Source organism: Eublepharis macularius, chromosome 1, assembly GCF_028583425.1.
Source record: "Eublepharis macularius isolate TG4126 chromosome 1, MPM_Emac_v1.0, whole genome shotgun sequence".
Classification (NCBI taxonomy): Eukaryota; Metazoa; Chordata; class Lepidosauria; order Squamata; family Eublepharidae; genus Eublepharis; species Eublepharis macularius.
In genome coordinates this window covers 189,346,177-189,365,413 of record NC_072790.1, presented here as the reverse complement: position 1 = coordinate 189,365,413, position 19,237 = coordinate 189,346,177, and the positions used below count along the sequence as shown (strand labels likewise).

At 47.0% G+C, this 19,237-nt stretch overlaps 1 protein-coding gene across 1 annotated transcript in view; it reads right to left on the bottom strand.

Moving 5' to 3' along the window:
- Window positions 1-19,237, bottom strand: part of USH2A (usherin) — an 843,391-nt gene that overhangs the window by 633,205 nt on the left and 190,949 nt on the right. The window contains exons 16-18 of the mRNA XM_054970549.1: window positions 6,564-7,058; window positions 5,598-5,870; window positions 3,830-3,987 (exon numbers count right to left, since the gene is read on the bottom strand). Coding sequence (XP_054826524.1) covers window positions 3,830-3,987; window positions 5,598-5,870; window positions 6,564-7,058 — 926 coding nt within the window. The remainder of the gene's footprint in view (window positions 1-3,829; window positions 3,988-5,597; window positions 5,871-6,563; window positions 7,059-19,237) is intronic.

Below are 19,237 nucleotides of genomic sequence, written 5' to 3'. Positions count from 1 at the left end.
CTTCTGAAGGTTTGCCAATAGCCATTAGTGAAACAGGATTTTCTTGTAGAGCCTCAACAAGGCAGAATTTAAATTATAATACTTCAAATACATTATTTGAAGAAGTAACAATCCAGTTCCTGAGTGAATAAATGAGGAAGCAAAGTTATAAAAATGTGTTGTAAAATGCATAAAACTGTGTGATAGAGGAGTTATTTATATAAACAGTGCTGATTATGTAGGAGGATGGTGTTACGTTGGTAATCAAATCCTAAGAATTCTGATCACCCTGAAACACGAGATCTGACTAACAGGAATTACCAAGAGGTATGTTGCCTTTTTTATTTCTAATACTACAACTACTATTAGCATAGAATTATCAGTGGGCACTGCACAAGGATTAGAGTCAGATAAGCCTAAATAAAATGCAGTCTTCACATAAAATATTATATTGTGCCTACTATTCAGCCCTAGAAATGGTACTACAAATTTAAACCTTCACTAAACACTTCATGAACAAAATGGGCAATGTTGTTGTGAATTAAGAGCCTGATAATTCATTCTAGAATTTTTTATTTTTATTGCATTCTTCTTTGAAGGAGCCCTGAACAGCATTTTAGTCTCACAACAAACTTGTGATTTTTTAAAGACTAAAATGCTGCTCTTGTATAGTTTGTGTAAGTATAAGTAACCAAGACAGGGGAAGGAGAGCCATTATACAATTATGTTTAGTTATTACAAATTCTCAATATATTTTATATTAGTTCTATCTAATTTTAAAGCAGTATTTGTATAAGTCAAACTAATTCCAAATGTACTGTTTACATAATTTTGTGTAAGTCTCAATTCAATTTCAAATGTATAATGTTTTACTATGCACTTTCTATTTTCATATCTTTTCTTTTAAATAAAATTTCTATCCAAAAAAACAAAATCCAAACTTGTGATCTTGGATAATGTAAGAAATGGCAATATCAATCTAGTGAACATTCTGACTGTATAGGGACTGAAATATCTGTTTCCTCTTCAAAGTAACCCTCTGCTCACTGTACAGTTTGGGACTAGTGGCCTGATCATACATGCCACTGCATTTTAATGGTAGAGCATCAGGTCAGGTCCTAGCTTCTAAAGATTGTCTTAGACTGAGCATTGGTGAAGCATTAATTACCTCTCTAGCGATAGTGCCTGGGATCAGATACAGCCTCCTAGCAGGTTTCTAGCATTTCTTATATGTAACTTTATGAAGCCTGAGTCAAACATTAGCTTAGTAACATGGAAAACACCTTCTTATGGCCTCTTCTCATGCAGATCCAGTAATTTTAGGTGGCAGGGTGAATAATACAATTCCTCCTTATATAAACACCACTTTTCATGAGAAAGCTGCAGGGGAGAGGAAATCCCAGTAGTTGCAGTGCCCAGCTACTGTGCTGCCCACTCACTCCTGGCCCCTTCCCAGCTTTGCCTGTTTGGCCACTGCTGCTGTGTCTGCCTGCCCTTGGCAATGGTGGGAGGGGCAGCAGCAGCTCCAGAGCGTCCTTCTTCTCCCCTTCCTCTGCCCTTGCCCACCTACTGTATTGCTGCAGTGGCAGGGTGTGGTAGCAATTTCTGGGGAGGAATCCCATCCTTCCCTTGCTGGCTAGCCAGTCTGCCTATAGTGCAGCCACCTCTGCCAGCCTGGCTCACACAGTGTTTCAGGCTCCTGCTCCTCACTCCAGCAGGGATTTGTGAGAAACGGGGGGGGGGGGATCTTGATTGATTCATCCTCTGCCTGCCCTCCCCATTGCTCTATCTGACTGCCCATCCTTCTCTCTCCTGTCTGGGAGTGGTGGGGAAGTGGCAGGTCCTGGTCTTTCCTTCTACCTGCAACATCATCATCTCCCCTTCACCAGCTCCCATACATGCCCTCTACATTGTGAGGAGATATTTAATCTGTTCCATTTTTAAAATCCTTTCAGATTTTTCTGCCAACCTGGGAGGTCCCCCAAGGTGTAGAAATATCTGTTTTCTCTGTACATGATCCCCAATCCATGGATTTAAGTATCTGCAGATGGAGCCATGGTGAGAATTGGATATATTGATTATCTCTAACATTAAACACCATGATAAATCTCACTGTTCATGTTGAACATGAAAATAGCTTGTTCTCATGCTCACATGCCCCCTTTTGTCTTCCCCTTGCACATGGAGTGTATTTGGATGTGTCCTGGTTTCAGAAGCCTCAAATCAAGCCCCTGTTTGCTGTGTTGTTTGAATGCAGGCATGTGGAAAAATTGGAGTTTGTTTCCTCCCCACAAAATGAGTTTTAAACTGGGATTAAACACAAGCTCAGTTCAGATTTTATGCAAAATCATCATTATTTTAACTATGGTTAGTTTGCAAAACCAAAATTTATATCACAGGCAATCACTCCTCCAACCCTGATTTGCCTCAGCAAATGCTTGTTTCGCTGCCTTCTCTTTGTAGCCTGGGAAATATCACTGGAGAGGAAGCCAGGATTAGGCAAGAACGTCTGCAATCAGTCAAACATCATACAAAACCAAACTTAGTACTAACTATGGTTAATACTTCATATCCTGGCTTGGTGGACCTTAAGTAACCATAGTTAGAGGGGTGGCCTACGTTCAGATAATCACACCAACCATAGTTAGCTGAATTAAACCATAGTTTCATGCAGTATTTGAACTGAGCCTAAGGTTCAGAATTCTGGATTATGAGGATGAAATAGTTTGCCCAGGCACTTGTTGTAAGATGTCCCAATAAAGCGGAGCCTGATTTAAGTTTTCTCAGACCTGGGGCAAATCCACGCGTCCCGCCGTCACGGCAAACTAAACTTCTGTAAGTATAGCATCTTTCTAGCACTATTTCTGATTCATCACGTGACGAGTCAGAAATCGTGCTAGAAAGACGCTATACTTCCGGAAGTTTAGCGAACGTTTACCACGATGCCGGGATGTGTGAATTCAGCCTTGATTTAAGGTTTCTCAGACCTGGGGGCAAATTCACACGTCCTCATGCATCCCGGCAAACATTCACTAAACTTCCAGAAGTATAGTGTCTTTCTAGTGGGATTTCTGACTCATCGCGTGACGAGTCAGAAATCATGCTAGAAAGATGCTATACTTCCGGAAGTTTAGCGAACGTTTACCACGACGCTGGGATGTGTAAATTCAGCCCTGATTTAAGGTTTCTCAGATTCCATGTGTAGAGGCAGCAGCTGCATCAGTGCCTGTCATGACATCTGAATGCAGCTATTGTATTTTCCATTTTCAGCATTATATAAATTGTTAACTATCTCTGCTCAGGCAACCACTAACCATAAGAGTTTTGCACATCAGCTTCAACCCTTGTTTCAGATTCAGGCCTCAAGCTAACTATGGTAAATATTAGAACCAATGTAGGTATAATACTGTGTACCATGCAAGAGAGTAAAGAAATGGAGGGGTAATTTATGTAGGAGAGAACAGCAGGGAGAGAGTAGCATGCCAGCTAGCTGCCTGTTCCTGATTCCATAACCACAGCTAAGAGCTTGGGAAACATTACCTCTGTGCTGATTCTCTTGGCTATCCTTTCAGAATTAAGTCATGTCTTCGTGTACGTAAACAAAAACACTCCAGAATAATCTGCTAAAAGGAAGTCAAATCCTCTCATACAGAGAGAAACAAACAGACAGTCAGCTCCGTGGTGGGCAATCTGCCATGATAAAGCTTTGATACCCCCCACTGCACTTTGATAATGGCAAACACCTCTCCATTGGCAAATTAGAATCTGGCATAGCCAACAAGACAGGGACCACTTTATAACAGTGATATATCAATAAGCAGAGAAAACAGATTGCTAATAACAATAATACCTGAGAAAACACTGGCAAGACTTTTTGTTCAGTAATTACATTGATGCTGTACCCCATCACTTCTCCTCTTGCTTCATTATCCCGTGGCTTTTCCCAAGACACATTGAGAGAATATGGTGAAAGAGGGAATACTGATGGAGGTGGCATGAATACGGGAGCTAAAACACAAATAAATGTGCTAATTTATCATAAAATAAATGAACAACATGTGTCAGGCAAGTTTTCCCACTATATTTGTAAAATACCATCTGTTAAACTTGATAAAATGGCTGTTTGCATCCAATTCCTAAATAAGCAGATTGTAGAAATTAATTTTCAGGTCTAAAAGGAATTTTCATATGGTTTTCAATGCTAAAATTTTAAAGTAAATGTATCCCACCTATAGACAAAGTATGGGATCTATTATTTTTATGATGCACTAACCACCACTTAACATTTGAAGCACAATACAGGTTTCACATAATAGCAAAGTAGATGGATTTTTAAAAGCACAGTCTTTCTGGGACTTAGGAAAAAATCTGATTAGAGCAAAGACTGTTTAACGCTTAAACATTGTCAAAGTAAATTTAATTGCTGAGCAGGTTTGAAATTAACATGTCTCTCTTGTATTAGAATAGCTGATATAACTGAGATGTTTAATTACATGACATGTGACTTCTATCCTATCTAGACACACTAAAATGGCTATATTTTGAGATACACCATTTACAAATCTGTCCCCAGAAAATCCTGCTGGATGCTTTGAAGTTAATGGCCCAATCCACAAACTAATTAAAGCAAAGTCCTTGGCTTTAAGCCATCTACTTGGATGGAAGTCCCATCTGGGAAAAATCAGTGGGGCCTACATCCAAATGAAATATGTTTTTGGATGAGTTGCCTCACTTGTTGATTTGAGTGAGACTACTGATGTGATCCTAAACATACGTTTAATAGAAATCAGTGGGAATTACTTCACATTTCCAGCAAATCCTGAAAGCTAATATGCTTATGAACTCTTCTTGATTAATTATCTTTATCTGGACAGAACCAGATCTTTAACTGGAGAGAACCAGAAGGATGCAAAAATAATAATGTACATCCCCTTTAAATTATCACCCCCTCACATTTAGGTGAGCATTAAAATACTGCTGTAACTTCTTAAGGAGTTGCTACTGAATTCAAATTAATTGTACATTATTAACATAAGAAGTGAAGGACTTGTTAGGTGTTCCTTGTTCCTGGTCTCAAGTTACGGGGGGGGGGAGGGGGCTTATGATAGAGGTAGAGAGATAGAGGACACACTGTTCTGCTCTGTATGGTGCTATCTGTGTAATGTGCATGCTGCTACTCTCGGGGAACTTCATTCCTTCTGCCTTCTTCTTCTTCTCCTCCCACACTTGCATGCACTATCTCTCTCCATCTTGCCACCATGGAAGAAACAGGGTTTGCTCTCTGCATTCACCAGCAACCTGGCTTAGACAGATTAGACTAGATTCTTTCTCTCCTCTTTCCTATCCTGAATGGAGTTCCTAAATAAAAGGAATTTTATTTCTTTGCTAAAGTGTGAGTTTATTGCTTCATCAGCACATGCACACATACTTAGCTGCATTTACTAAGCTTTGCTTACCTGCTTTGCTTACAATTAATAGGAAGAAAATGAGTTCTCTTTAGTACATATCGAAATATACTATAATAAACAGGAAGAAATGAAAATGTGCCAGTGTTGACATACATTTTCCAAGAGAAAAACCAAAATTTTCAAAATGAGTTTACAAGAGCTAGCTATTACCTGCCTCTGCAGTCCTCTGTGATGTCCATTTTGAAAATGTGCTCCCCACCATATTGACCGATAAAACACGGAACTCATACTCTGTGAATGGCTCCAAACCAGTAATTTTGGTGCTAGTCAGAGGTGGTGTCAAAGCATTCTCATTGGCAGATTCTGTCATTGGATGAGGATTGAACCATCCGCTGGCTTGGAAAATACAACTGTCAGGGGGAACAAGGCCTCTGTTTGATAGTAGTACTCCTTTCATGTACAGTTCATACCTAATAATTATACCTAGAAATAATAATGATTGGTTAACCAAAAGAATACATTTACTCTTAAATTATCTGAATTCCTACTACTACCACTACTATCCTGTTAAAGAAATCACATCTAGTGATGGTACTATGTAAATATATGAATAATAATATTGTTGCTATAACACAGGCCATCCCCTCACCTAGGTACAGCTGTATCCTATGAGAGGAGATTAGCATAATGTTCAATGGAACCATCTTCTCTTCCTCCTCAGCTGTTCCTATATAATACATGCAAAAGAGGAGTATACCACACTGAACCCACCATTACTTTTAATTACTGTATGCAGGCATCCCACACAGTCATCCAGATATCCTTCTCTACCCTAGTATGACCTACAAGTTACTTGTACTCCAGAGAACCAGAGAAGGTAGGGTACCATAAAGGAAAGGAACTACCTGATGTACATATGAGAGTGTGCATAGGCCTGCGCGGAAAGCAATGGAGGGCATGTTGTGAAGGAATGTGCTACCAAAGGCCAACCATAAAGTAAGATGGGTATATTTCATGCTTATCTTTTCCCCACATTTTCAGCTGTGCCAATGGGAAACAGACTGTGTCCAGTAATAACAGCGTGAAGCTATACAACAGCCCACAAAGCATTTCAGGTATTTAGACAAAATATGTATTTATCTTTAGTTTTAAGTAAACAAGGATTTCAAATCCTACCATTTGGTTTCTTGGGCGGAGACCACTCTACAAATAATTCTGTAGAACTGATGCTTTCTATGACTGGAGGCTGTTGCTCCTCTGGAGGGGCCTGTGCAGTAATTACTGCTACCGGCTGGCTCAGCAAACAGCCCCCACTAGTACAGGCTTGAACGTAAAAACTGTATTTCATAAATGGAACCAAATTCCAAACAGTTGTAGAGGTTTCTAAGCTTTCATACTGGCCACAAGGTTGAAAGTCTACTGAAGAAGTACATGTCAAAATATATTTCTCTATAGGGCCAGAGTCATTTGATAAGGTTGTCCAGTTGAATGAAACAGAGTATGGCCCAACAGGAAGGATGGAGCTTAAATGCAAATTTCCTACAGGTATTCCAGGCTCTGTCCTGTAAGTCAGGATTGTGCTTCTTGTAGATCCGTGAACATTGCTGGCCTCAAGGTAATATGAATAAAAGGTGTAGGGAGACAAAGAACTCTCAGTGAAGTCCTGGGTGCCTGTAACAGATACATTAAAATTTAGAACCCAGTTGTCATTTTCATTTTCAAAAAACTATGGTATTTGTATTTTAAAAGATGAATTGCATTTTATACACTAGATGCTCAGTAATTTGGGATACTTAAAATGTCCTTATTTTAAAACTGAGAAATGTTTTACTATCAATATCTTCTCATGCATTGGCACATGGCCATTAGTGGAACTATGAAATATAAAAGGTGCAGATCCAAGCCTTTCAATTCCTGATCATCAGACCTGTTCTAATCATTTAAGTTTCCCTCTAAGAAAGAGAAAATGGCTTTTGTTTAATCTCCATTGCTGAAGTCTGGATCTATGGGTCTGATTTCTAAGCCCCCTGCTGGACGCTTAGATTTATGTTAACAGAAGGGACAGAACATACCTGGAGTTTCAAATAAGACATTAACAATCTATGTAAATGCCTGGCAGTGAATAACAGCATAACTACTCCTACTGAAATTAATGGGAGTTGCATAAAAGTACTACCATGTTCTTCCTCTGTTTATTTTAGCATAGCTTCTCTGAGAAACTGATTTCAAAAGGGACTTCCTCCAATGACCTCAGAATGGCTCCCAACATCTTGTAATACAGTTAGCTCACATAGTGAAATTCATGTGGGGATTTGAACCAAGTTTTCCCAGTGATAGTTCAAGACTCTTACTGCTACATTCCACTGGCTGTTTTGAAGTTATTTTCATCCAAATTTCTTCCCAGATGTTTGAATTACTTGTTCATATTTTGAAATTGTCCCAATGAAATGTGTCCTTGCTAGGGATGTGCGTTTCGGCATACAGAATGCCGAAAGAATGCCGAAACAAAAGTGTTTCGGCATTCTTCAAGAATCCCGAAACGTTTCGGGGAATGCCGAAACGTTTCGGGATTGCCGAAAGAAAAACCCGAAACGTTTCGGGATTCTTTCGGCATTCTTTCGGCATTCGAGAATCGCCATTTTGATTTTGCTAGCCGTTTGCCTTAGCAAGCGGCTAGCAAAATCCTGCTGGAAGCAAAGGCTTCCTGCAGGCTCTTAGCAGAGGGGAGGGGGGGAGAAGGAGTGAATCACTCACTCCTTCTGTCACCCCCCACCCCTCTTGCAAAGGAGGATAGGGAATCCTGCTTTGCCTTGCAAATGCAAGGTGCAAGCATTGCATTGCACTTTGCATTTGCAAAGCAGCAGAGATTCCCGCCAAAACTAACAGGTAGGGGAGGGGGAGCAGGAGGAGGGTGGCTCTTGGAGTGTGGGTGGGGAAAGGCAGGGGACTGGGGACTTTAGGAGTCACCAATCCCACTGCTGCATTCTCATGCCAGCCAATAGATTTAAATCTTTGGCTGAGGCTGCAGCAGGGGATTTAAATTTGGAGCAAGACTGTCTGGAACACTTCTGTTGCTGCTGCTGCTGAGCTGTGACCGAGAGAGGAGAAGAAGAGAGACTGCACCTGGAGCCTGGAGGACATCTGCCTGGAGGATCAACTGTGCTGGACATCCTGAGAGGACACCTGGTAGGCCTTTTTAAAATTTTTGTAAATTTTTTTGATGCTGGGCAATGTGCTGCTGTGGCCTGCCTCTGCAAAAAGGTGTTGCAGTTTATTCTTGGCATGGCCTGGGGGACAGGTTGGGCAGACAATGTTTGATGGTGGGGTGGGGGTTTCAGCATTGGTTGTTGTGCTTGCCTTCTTTAAGCTTGATCCACTGTTTTAAGATTAAAACAAGAGTGTGCCAGCTTTGGGCCTACACAGGCCAGAAGCCTTTCTTCTGGCTGGCTCTCACAGTTGTGCTCCACAATCTGGAATGGTGTGGCTTGCTTTTCTGTGTCTGGTCCCCTGCTTGCAAGGATTCCCAACAGGCTCCGTCCTGATCAACTGTGCCAGCCTGTGGGCCACACACAGGTATGGCCTGGGGGACAGGTTGGGCAGACAATGTTTGATGGTGGGGTGGGGGTTTCAGCATTGGTTGTTGTGCTTGCCTTCTTTAAGCTTGATCCACTGTTTTAAGATTAAAACAAGAGTGTGCCAGCTTTGGGCCTACACAGGCCAGAAGCCTTTCTTCTGGCTGGCTCTCACAGTTGTGCTCCACAATCTGGAATGGTGTGGCTTGCTTTTCTGTGTCTGGTCCCCTGCTTGCAAGGATTCCCAACAGGCTCCGTCCTGATCAACTGTGCCAGCCTGTGGGCCACACACAGGTATGGCCTGGGGGACAGGTTGGGCAGACAATGTTTGATGGTGGGGTGGGGGTTTCAGCATTGGTTGTTGTGCTTGCCTTCTTTAAGCTTGATCCACTGTTTTAAGATTAAAACAAGAGTGTGCCAGCTTTGGGCCTACACAGGCCAGAAGCCTTTCTTCTGGCTGGCTCTCACAGTTGTGCTCCACAATCTGGAATGGTGTGGCTTGCTTTTCTGTGTCTGGTCCCCTGCTTGCAAGGATTCCCAACAGGCTCCGTCCTGATCAACTGTGCCAGCCTGTGGGCCACACACAGGTATGGCCTGGGGGACAGGTTGGGCAGACAATGTTTGATGGTGGGGTGGGGGTTTCAGCATTGGTTGTTGTGCTTGCCTTCTTTAAGCTTGATCCACTGTTTTAAGATTAAAACAAGAGTGTGCCAGCTTTGGGCCTACACAGGCCAGAAGCCTTTCTTCTGGCTGGCTCTCACAGTTGTGCTCCACAATCTGGAATGGTGTGGCTTGCTTTTCTGTGTCTGGTCCCCTGCTTGCAAGGATTCCCAACAGGCTCCGTCCTGATCAACTGTGCCAGCCTGTGGGCCACACACAGGTATGGCCTGGGGGACAGGTTGGGCAGACAATGTTTGATGGTGGGGGGGGGGGTTCAGCATTGGTTGTTGTGCTTGCCTTCTTTAAGCTTGATCCACTGTTTTAAGATTAAAACAAGAGTGTGCCAGCTTTGGGCCTACACAGGCCAGAAGCCTTTCTTCTGGCTGGCTCTCACAGTTGTGCTTCACAATCTGGAATGGTGTGGCTTGCTTTTCTGTGTCTGGTCCCCTGCTTGCAAGGATTCCCAACAGGCTCCGTCCTGATCAACTGTGCCAGCCTGTGGGCCACACACAGGTATGGCCTGGGGGACAGGTTGGGCAGACAATGTTTGATGGTGGGGGGGGGGGGTTCAGCATTGGTTGTTGTGCTTGCCTTCTTTAAGCTTGATCCACTGTTTTAAGATTAAAACAAGAGTGTGCCAGCTTTGGGCCTACACAGGCCAGAAGCCTTTCTTCTGGCTGGCTCTCACAGTTGTGCTTCACGATCTGGAATGGTGTGGCTTGCTTTTCTGTGTCTGGTCCCCTGCTTGCAAGGATTCCCAACAGGCTCCGTCCTGATCAACTGTGCCAGCCTGTGGGCCACACACAGGTATGGCCTGGGGGACAGGTTGGGCAGACAATGTTTGATGGTGGGGGGGGGGGTTCAGCATTGGTTGTTGTGCTTGCCTTCTTTAAGCTTGATCCACTGTTTTAAGATTAAAACAAGAGTGTGCCAGCTTTGGGCCTACACAGGCCAGAAGCCTTTCTTCTGGCTGGCTCTCACAGTTGTGCTCCACAATCTGGAATGGTGTGGCTTGCTTTTCTGTGTCTGGTCCCCTGCTTGCAAGGATTCCCAACAGGCTCCGTCCTGATCAACTGTGCCAGCCTGTGGGCCACACACAGGTATGGCCTGGGGGACAGGTTGGGCAGACAATGTTTGATGGTGGGGGGGGGGGGGTTTCAGCATTGGTTGTTGTGCTTGCCTTCTTTAAGCTTGATCCACTGTTTTAAGATTAAAACAAGAGTGTGCCAGCTTTGGGCCTACACAGGCCAGAAGCCTTTCTTCTGGCTGGCTCTCACAGTTGTGCTTCACGATCTGGAATGGTGTGGCTTGCTTTTCTGTGTCTGGTCCCCTGCTTGCAAGGATTCCCAACAGGCTCCGTCCTGATCAACTGTGCCAGCCTGTGGGCCACACACAGGTATGGCCTGGGGGACAGGTTGGGCAGACAATGTTTGATGGTGGGGGGGGGGGTTCAGCATTGGTTGTTGTGCTTGCCTTCTTTAAGCTTGATCCACTGTTTTAAGATTAAAACAAGAGTGTGCCAGCTTTGGGCCTACACAGGCCAGAAGCCTTTCTTCTGGCTGGCTCTCACAGTTGTGCTTCACAATCTGGAATGGTGTGGCTTGCCTTTCTGTGTCTGGTCCCCTGCTTGCAAGGATTCCCAACAGGCTCCGTCCTGATCAACTGTGCCAGCCTGTGGGCCACACACAGGTATGCTGCTTTGGCCAAGGTAACCCTTTTTGGTTGCTGGCCTGGCACTCACAGTTGTGCTTCACAATCTGGAATGGTGTGGCTTGCTTTTCTGTGTCTGGTCCCCTGCTTGCAAGGATTCCCAACAGGCTCCGTCCTGATCAACTGTGCCAGCCTGTGGGCCACACACAGGTATGCTGCTTTGGCCAAGGTAACCCTTTTTGGTTGCTGGCCTGGCACTCACAGTTGTGCTTCACAATCTGGAATGGTGTGGCTTGCTTTTCTGTGTCTGGTCCCCTGCTTGCAAGGATTCCCAACAGGCTCCGTCCTGATCAACTGTGCCAGCCTTCGGCCCACACACAGGCCTGCTGCTCCGGCTTTGGTAACCCTTCCCGTTTGCTGGCCTGGCACTCACTGTTTTGCTTCACATTCAGGTTGTTTATCGTTGGTGGACCTCTTCTGGACTGGACTGCACTTGGTGGACATCGGCCTGCAGATCTCTGCGTGGAGGATCAACATTGCTGGACATCTGCACTGGTGGACTGGTAGGGTTGTTGTTAAATTTGGTTTTTGAGCTTATGTCTGCTGCTGTGCCTACCTGCGAGCATATGCTTTGGCTCTGTCTTTATGGCTTGGGCCGGGGGGGGGGGGCATTTTCTGGTTGGGCAAGAGGATATTGTTTGGGGGTTAGGGGGGCCAGCATTGATCGCAGTGCCTGCTTTCTTTCATGTTTCATTTTTCAAGTTTGAGTGTGGGGTGGGCATGAACTGCTGTTTCACAGGACTAAAAAATGAGTGTGCCAGCTTCTGGCCTGCACAGGCCAGAAGCTCTGCTGGGTGGATGTGTTTTGTTTTGCTGCTGGTTGGCCCTAGCCTTTAAGGGGGGGGGGGGCTGACTTGGCTTGTGCAACGGGGCCTTGAATTTTGGGGTTGCGTGTGCGGCGTGTGGTGTTGACTCTGCTAACATTTCCAATTTTCTTGACAGCATCGTGGAGGAGAGGAGGACCAGCTGCAAGACCGCCTGAACATCGCTGGACTGCAGGACTGGTGTTACTGTGAGCGAGTCCGGGTTCACATTTGGGTGGCCTTGGGGGTGGGTTCTTGCTAGCTTGGGAGGGGGGAGGCTCATCTTCAAAACACCACATCCACACCCCACACCGACATACCACAGATACATCGGTCCCGCTAAATAGTGTCTCTTAGGTAGGTAGGCCAGTTGGTAGGTGATCAGTGGATAATTGCCCTCAACATAATTATTAGGGAAACCGAGCCTAGTTTTTTTTAAAAAACTAAATAGGGACTCAGCAGGGAAAGCATTAGTGAGTGAGTGTTAGGTTTGAATTCCATATATATATATATATATATAAAAATTTGTAATAGCTGTCAATAGGCTTCCCATTAGTGCCCCCATAACTAGGGTTCCACCGCCCATCTCTGGCACCCGTGGTGGTGCCAGGCCGGCCCGGGCATACTAGTGTGTGAGTGTTTAAGGCTTTGTCACCTGTTATTGGGGTTTAGGGCCAGCTCAATTCCAGAGGAATTCAGCTGATTGGCAGGCTCAGGTTCCCTGACATAAATAGGGTTGCTTAAAAAGGCACTTGATTGTTCATCTCCAAGTCACAGAGCCACTAGAAGCACAGATTTAGAGCAGGTTAGTTAGGTCTTGAAAACAAAGTTGACCTTTGTTTTCTAAATCTTTTCTGATTAGTTAGGGTTGAATTTGGGAGGGGAAAGTATGTCGGAGAGGAAAGCAGAGAGGGGCCCCGGGGGAAAGGCTAGGGAGAAATCTAGAGGGGAGGAGGGGAGGGGGAGGGGGACTGCTGCGGCAGCCCCTCCATCTGAGCGGAGGAGGCCCTCCCCTGTGCTGCTGCCGTTCACCAGCCTGGCTTCTGGTGACAGGAAGAGGGTTCGCAAGACTCTCTTTCCTGAGGCAGCTGCTGGAGGGCCACCCCCAACCCGGGTGCGTGAGGCAGGGGCTGGCACTGGGCAGGGGCCTGCTGCTGAGGCTCCTCCTCCTCCAGTGGTTGCGAGCCAGCTGCTGGAGGAGGGGCAGCATGTGGTGTCTCCTGGGATGGGCGCGGAGCACATGACTTTCCCTGCGCTCCCGCTCACCCCAGGAACCCAGAGGATGTTGGAGGAACTGCCCGTGAGACCCCCCCTGGGGCGGTCCACCCCAGTTTCCTCTGAGGCCAGCAGCAGGCCTCTCGCGGCTGTGCAGGAGGAGAGGACGCGGGAGGAAGAGGCAGAGACTGTGGTGGAAGAGCCCACATCTCTGCCCCTTCAGCCTCGTCCATCCCCACCTGCCCGGCCGAGAGTGGGACACGGTGTGTCCGGCCAGAGCACCTCACAGGAGGTGCCGCAGGGTGGTCCCGAAAGCGCTTCTCCTGGGAAGCGTGGGATGCCCTTTTCCTCCGAAATCTGGAAGCACTTCCAGGCAACGGAGGATCCCCGAGCAGCCCTGTGCCTGCATTGTAGGCAGCGCGTCAGCCGTGGCAAAGATGTGTGGCATCTCTCCACGTCTGGGATGAGGTACCATATGAAGAGGCACCACCAGGCGGTGCTTCTTCGGGAGGAGGGTTCGAGTGGCGCCGCACGGCCGCCAGCTAGCCAGAAGGAGGCAGGCTCCTCTGGTGCTCTCCCCCCAAGGGTACCTGCAGGAAAGGGACGCCAAGCCTCTCTCCCGGAGATGCTTGGTATGCAGGGCGCTAGTGTGCCCAGAGAGGGGATCCGGAGGGCGAGCAGGCGCATCACGCGCCACATCGTCAACATGATAGCAGTGGATGGGCAACCGTATTCCGTAGTTGAAGACTTCGGCTTCTCAGGGCTGCTCCAAGATTGCTTTCCCTGGTACGCCGTCCCTGCTCGCACGTCGTTGAGCAGATCGGTGGTGCCCTCGTTTTACAGGGCTGCCAGGGATCATGTGAAGGCACAGCTGTCCCGGGTTGCCGGGAGAACTGTGCACTTCACATCGGACATCTGGACCTGCCCAAGTGTGCAGCAAGCGTACCTCTCGCTTACTGCTCACTGGTGGGAACCCGAGTCGGTTCTGGGTGGGGGCCGGGGGGAGGTGCCTAGCACAGCTAGACAGGGAAGGATGCGAGACCGCCAGGCCGGCTACTGCAAGGCCTTGCTTCACGCCGAGGTGCTCGACGTGTCCCACACGGCGGAGAACATCGCTGCCACCTTAAGGAGACAGTTGGACGAGTGGATAGGCCAGGGACCCGCCACCGTGGGATGCATGGTGACGGACGGTGGCAAGAACATGAGGGCAGCGGCGCATCTAGTGAGCCGAGAGAGCGTCTACTGTGCCGCTCACAAGCTTCACCTAGTGGTGAGAGATGCGCTGGGGTTGGGCTCCTCGAAGGAACCCGTGGATACCCGGACCCGTGAACTCCAGTTACTTGTCCAGAAATGTCGGAGGCTCACGGGTCACTTCTCGCGCAGCGTGAAGGCCACGCACGAACTGCGCCAGACACAGGTCAGGACAGGTGTGCCAGAGCACGCTCTGATCACTGACGTCAGCACTCGCTGGAACTCCACCTGCGCCATGCTTGAGCGCTTGGTGGAGCAGCAGGCCGCACTCCACGCGTGGCTCTCCGAGCACCGCGGTGCGAGTCAGGTGGGTGAGTTCAACCGGGAGGATTGGCTCACCATCACCCAGACAGTGGAGGTCCTGAAGCCCTTCAAGGACTTCACTGTGGCGGTCTCGTCAGACACGGCGACCCTCGGTCTGGTCATTCCCCTGGTGCACACGCTCCAGAGGAATCTGGCCACCCTTGCAGACCGGGTCGCGCCCCGTGCTGACCTTGTTCCAGCGGTGCGCGCATTAGTGAGAAGGCTGCAGCAGGGCATAGCTGCCAGGCTAACTCCTCTCACTAAGGAAGAGTCATACATGTTGGCGACCATGTGTGACCCGCGCATAAAGGGCACTTTCGCCGAGCGGGACGGGAACCTCACCCAAGCCAGAGACGGGCTCTGCTCTTGGGTGAGGCGCAGGCAGGCCAAGAGGGGACGCCTGTCGACAGGGGGGACGCAAGAGGGGCCCTGCCGTGCGGGTCCCTCTGACGCCCCCTCTGCGCAGGCCCCCCCCGAGGCCACCACCAGAGTGCCGATGGAGATGGAGATGCTCCGGTGGGCCCTCGTCCCCTCTGGGGTCGTGAGGACCGTGAGAGAGGATCCGGCGGAGGCGATGGTCAGGGACTACCTCGCGGAGCCCTGCGAGTCGCTCTCCACCGATCCGCTCAGCTACTGGGCCAGGAAGGAGTCGGTCTGGCCGGACCTCTCCCTCGAGGCGCAGCGGCTGCTCTCATGCCCTCCGACGAGCGTGGAGAGCGAGCGCGTCTTTTCACATGCGGGCGACATTGTCGGCCCACATCGCACTCGCCTTCTCCCATGGAGAGTCGAGCAGTTGACCTTCCTGAAGGTCAACTCTCGCCTCTTCGATTTCTCAGGACTGGACTTCCAGAGTGACTGAGGTGAGCCCAACTTGTGGCCTGCATCCTCTATGAGTCCAATCCTTTGGAATCGCGCTCTCCCCTGTATAAAACCCTGTATATACAGTTAAAACCGGCCAGTAGAGGGAGGGTGGTTAGGAACCAGTGGCAAAGGGAAAACACCCAGCAATTTGAAAGCCCCCCCCCCAGGGTATTCAAAACATCTCCCATCACTGAGACATACCCTGTGGGACCAAATTTATTATGAGAAATAATGCCCCAGAAACATGGATTGCTACTGGAGGGAGAAACAGGTTAGATAGGGATTGCTTAGGTGTTTTTATCAGATGAACTCCTTGTAAAAAAAAATTGTAGAAGAATTGTTGTACTGTTTTTTGAAAGTTGATGTTCCGTTCATGTAAAAAAAAGGAAAAAAAACCAAAAAAAAATGTTGTGATTATGTTTTTTAAAAGTTGATTGAATGTTCATGTAAAAAAAAGGAAAAAAAACCAAAAAAAAATGTTGTGATTATGTTTTTTAAAAGTTGATTGAATGTTCATGAAAAAAAAAAAACCCAAAAAAATGTTGTGATTATGTTTTTTAAAAGTTGATGTTCTGTTCATGTAAAAAAAAGGAAAAAAAACCAAAAAAAAATGTTGTGATTATGTTTTTTAAAAGTTGATTGAATGTTCATGTTTAAAAAAAAAAAAATTTGATGTTAATGTTGGGTTTGCATGGTTGGGGGATGCGGGTAGAGTGGTGGATGGGCACCGGCCAATGATGATCTCTCACAGATGTTCCCAGGTAAATTCTGAGGCTGGTGTGGGGGTGGGGGGAGACCTCTGCAGAACTGCTCCAGAAATACCATTGTCCAGTGCCTTGGAAGTGCCCAGTTCAGCTTTGTGTGTCTGAACTGAAAGCACAGCCACAGGAAATGACATAGGTTCTGCTGGACCCTGTTGCAGTGGTTCCCCCACCCATTTAGTCATGTTATGGAGGGAGAGTTGTATTAGGCTGGTAGTTATGATCATCTTCTGTTTCCATGCCCTGTTGTGCCCGCTCACTATGTAACCTGCTGTAATGTTCAAAACTTTACTGTTTGTCCATTTCAAAAGAAAAATTGTGTTTAAGATTCTCTGATGTGTAGTTAATTGTGTTGTGTTGTGCTATGAGGGACAATAAGTGTAATATGTTGTGATTTGTTGACCACTTGTAATTTGAAAATGAGAAAATAAAGGTTTTTTAAACTTAATGATTGTGTGTCTGTGTTCCCTTCTTTGATGGGAGGTTGGTTCCCAGCATAGGGAACAATGGGGCAGGCTGGCCAGCCTGTTCCTGGGGTACTGGGTGTGGGGCAGCTGAGGGTGGTTTTGGTTCTGAGAGGGGCTGAGTGGAGGATTTGGGTCTGTGTGTGGCAGCTGGGGTGGGGGAACTGGGTTTGTGTGGGGCTGTAAGGAGTGGACTATGGGGGATGAGAGCACTGGTTGTCCCTTGTGCCCAAGTAGGCCCCTGCTACTGTCCTGGTGTGGGCTTCCATGCCTCTATCAGTTGCTGGCCCTCCTTTGCCATCTTTTTCTGAAATTTTCCTAGGGCTGCCAAACTCCTGGTTGGGCTTGAGTTCAGGTTAGAGAGAGTAGTTCCCTACAGAGAAACTGGCTGCTTCCAAGGGCAATCTCTTTAGAGGGCAAATGCGGACCATGGATTCTGGGGGAGATCCCTACTCAGATTTTCCTTTCCACAAGTCCCACCCCCAAATTGCCAGTAACTTCCAAGGCCAGAGTTTGCCACCCCAGAGAGATCCCGTTCCCACCCTCTTAGCCTTGGCATGAAAGTTGTAGCCCCCATGGAACGCTTCCAGGTTCCTGATTCCAAGCCCAATGACACCAATGTAAGACAATCCAGACCTCCATCAAAAATGGATTTTAAGTAGCAGTGGGATTGGGCTGCATTTCAGTCATTCACATATCTGGTTGTGTTCCCAAACATTTAGCTTATGTTTTTTTAAATCAGCGTATGGCACTTAAGGACACTTTTAAATGGTTCTAAAAACATTTTTTTATTATGAAGTATTTAATGTGGCATTGATCAAGGGCAGGCCTTTTGGCCAAATGAGCAGTATCAGTACAGTAAAATTTAGACAAAGCTCATAGGAGGAAAAAGCATTCACACTGTGAAGTGGGAAGAAAGTTTCAATTTACATGTACCATGGACTCCGAAAAAGACATGTAAGTGGCATCCAGACCAAATCAGGCCTGCTTTCTCCCTTGAAGATATCAATTGATGATAGTGCTTATGTCACATCATGAGAAGACAAGGTTCACTAGAAAAGACAATAATGCTAAGAAAAATTGAAGGCAGTAGGGAAAAGAAGAATACCCTAGATGTGGTAGATTGACTTCGGTTTGCAATACATGGACAAGGTTTTTGGGATACTGTGGAGCTCAATATAATTCTAAAGTACACCACAAGTGATTTGAATGCATAAAACATACAGACACATACACATAAAATGTATATACCCCCTCCCCACCAAATTAAAGGTTTATCTTATGCCCCGGTTTTCTCCCCCATGGGAACCTAGAGTGGTTTACACATTGCTGTTCTCCCTTGATTTGTTTCACCCTCATCACAACCAGGCTAACAATAGACAGCTGCTCCATGCCTCACATTGGAGTGACTCCACCGATGGCCTTCTTAGTTGTTGGAGGGGGTGGAGGGGGGGGAGGAAGGAAACAACGCACTCCTGCCCACTCTATCTGGGGCCTAGGTGACCAAATTGCTTGGCCTTGGCAAGGAGCCAGTGGTGGGGCGGCACTGGTTCTGGGGCCCCGTCCAGAACATTTGTCCAGGGCCCCAAAATCACGTAGACTGCCTCTGGAAAACACAACACAATTGTTTACTTAGGCTGAGCCAAGAACATCCATCAAGCCTACAAGGCACAGAATCAGAGTCTGCCAGATTCTAGACCAACTCTCTAGCCATTGCACTACAGTGGATATCTAAAAATTGTTCATACCCCCACCAGCAACTTGAACATTTTTCTCCAAAAGGCACAACTTGGCTGGGTCTCAAAAAGGACTATGATGCATGGGCCTGTCAATGCATACTGGTACTAAGGCTCTGGCCGGGGGGAGGGGGGCATTGTGCCAATGCCACCCTGGCTTTGGAAGGGGACAGTAAAATAGAAGAAATAATCTAGCTTCAGTGCCTCCCCCCCTTCTCTGTCTCTCTCTCTCTCTATAATGTGAGTGAAAACATTACTATACCATCACTGAAGCCTACAGGATACTTAGGGTCTGTTCACACACGCATGATCATTTAATGGCAATGCTCTGGCATGATGATGTCTGTTCTAGGAGGTGATGTGATCATCACACAAGGCTGGGGAGCACGCACAATTCACAGCAGGCAGATTTGGGCCACAAGGGATCCTGCTTTGGCCTGTAGGGCCCAAATCAGCCCACTGCAAAGCACAGGCATACTCTCAGGGCAGCCAGATGACATCAGTGACATCACGG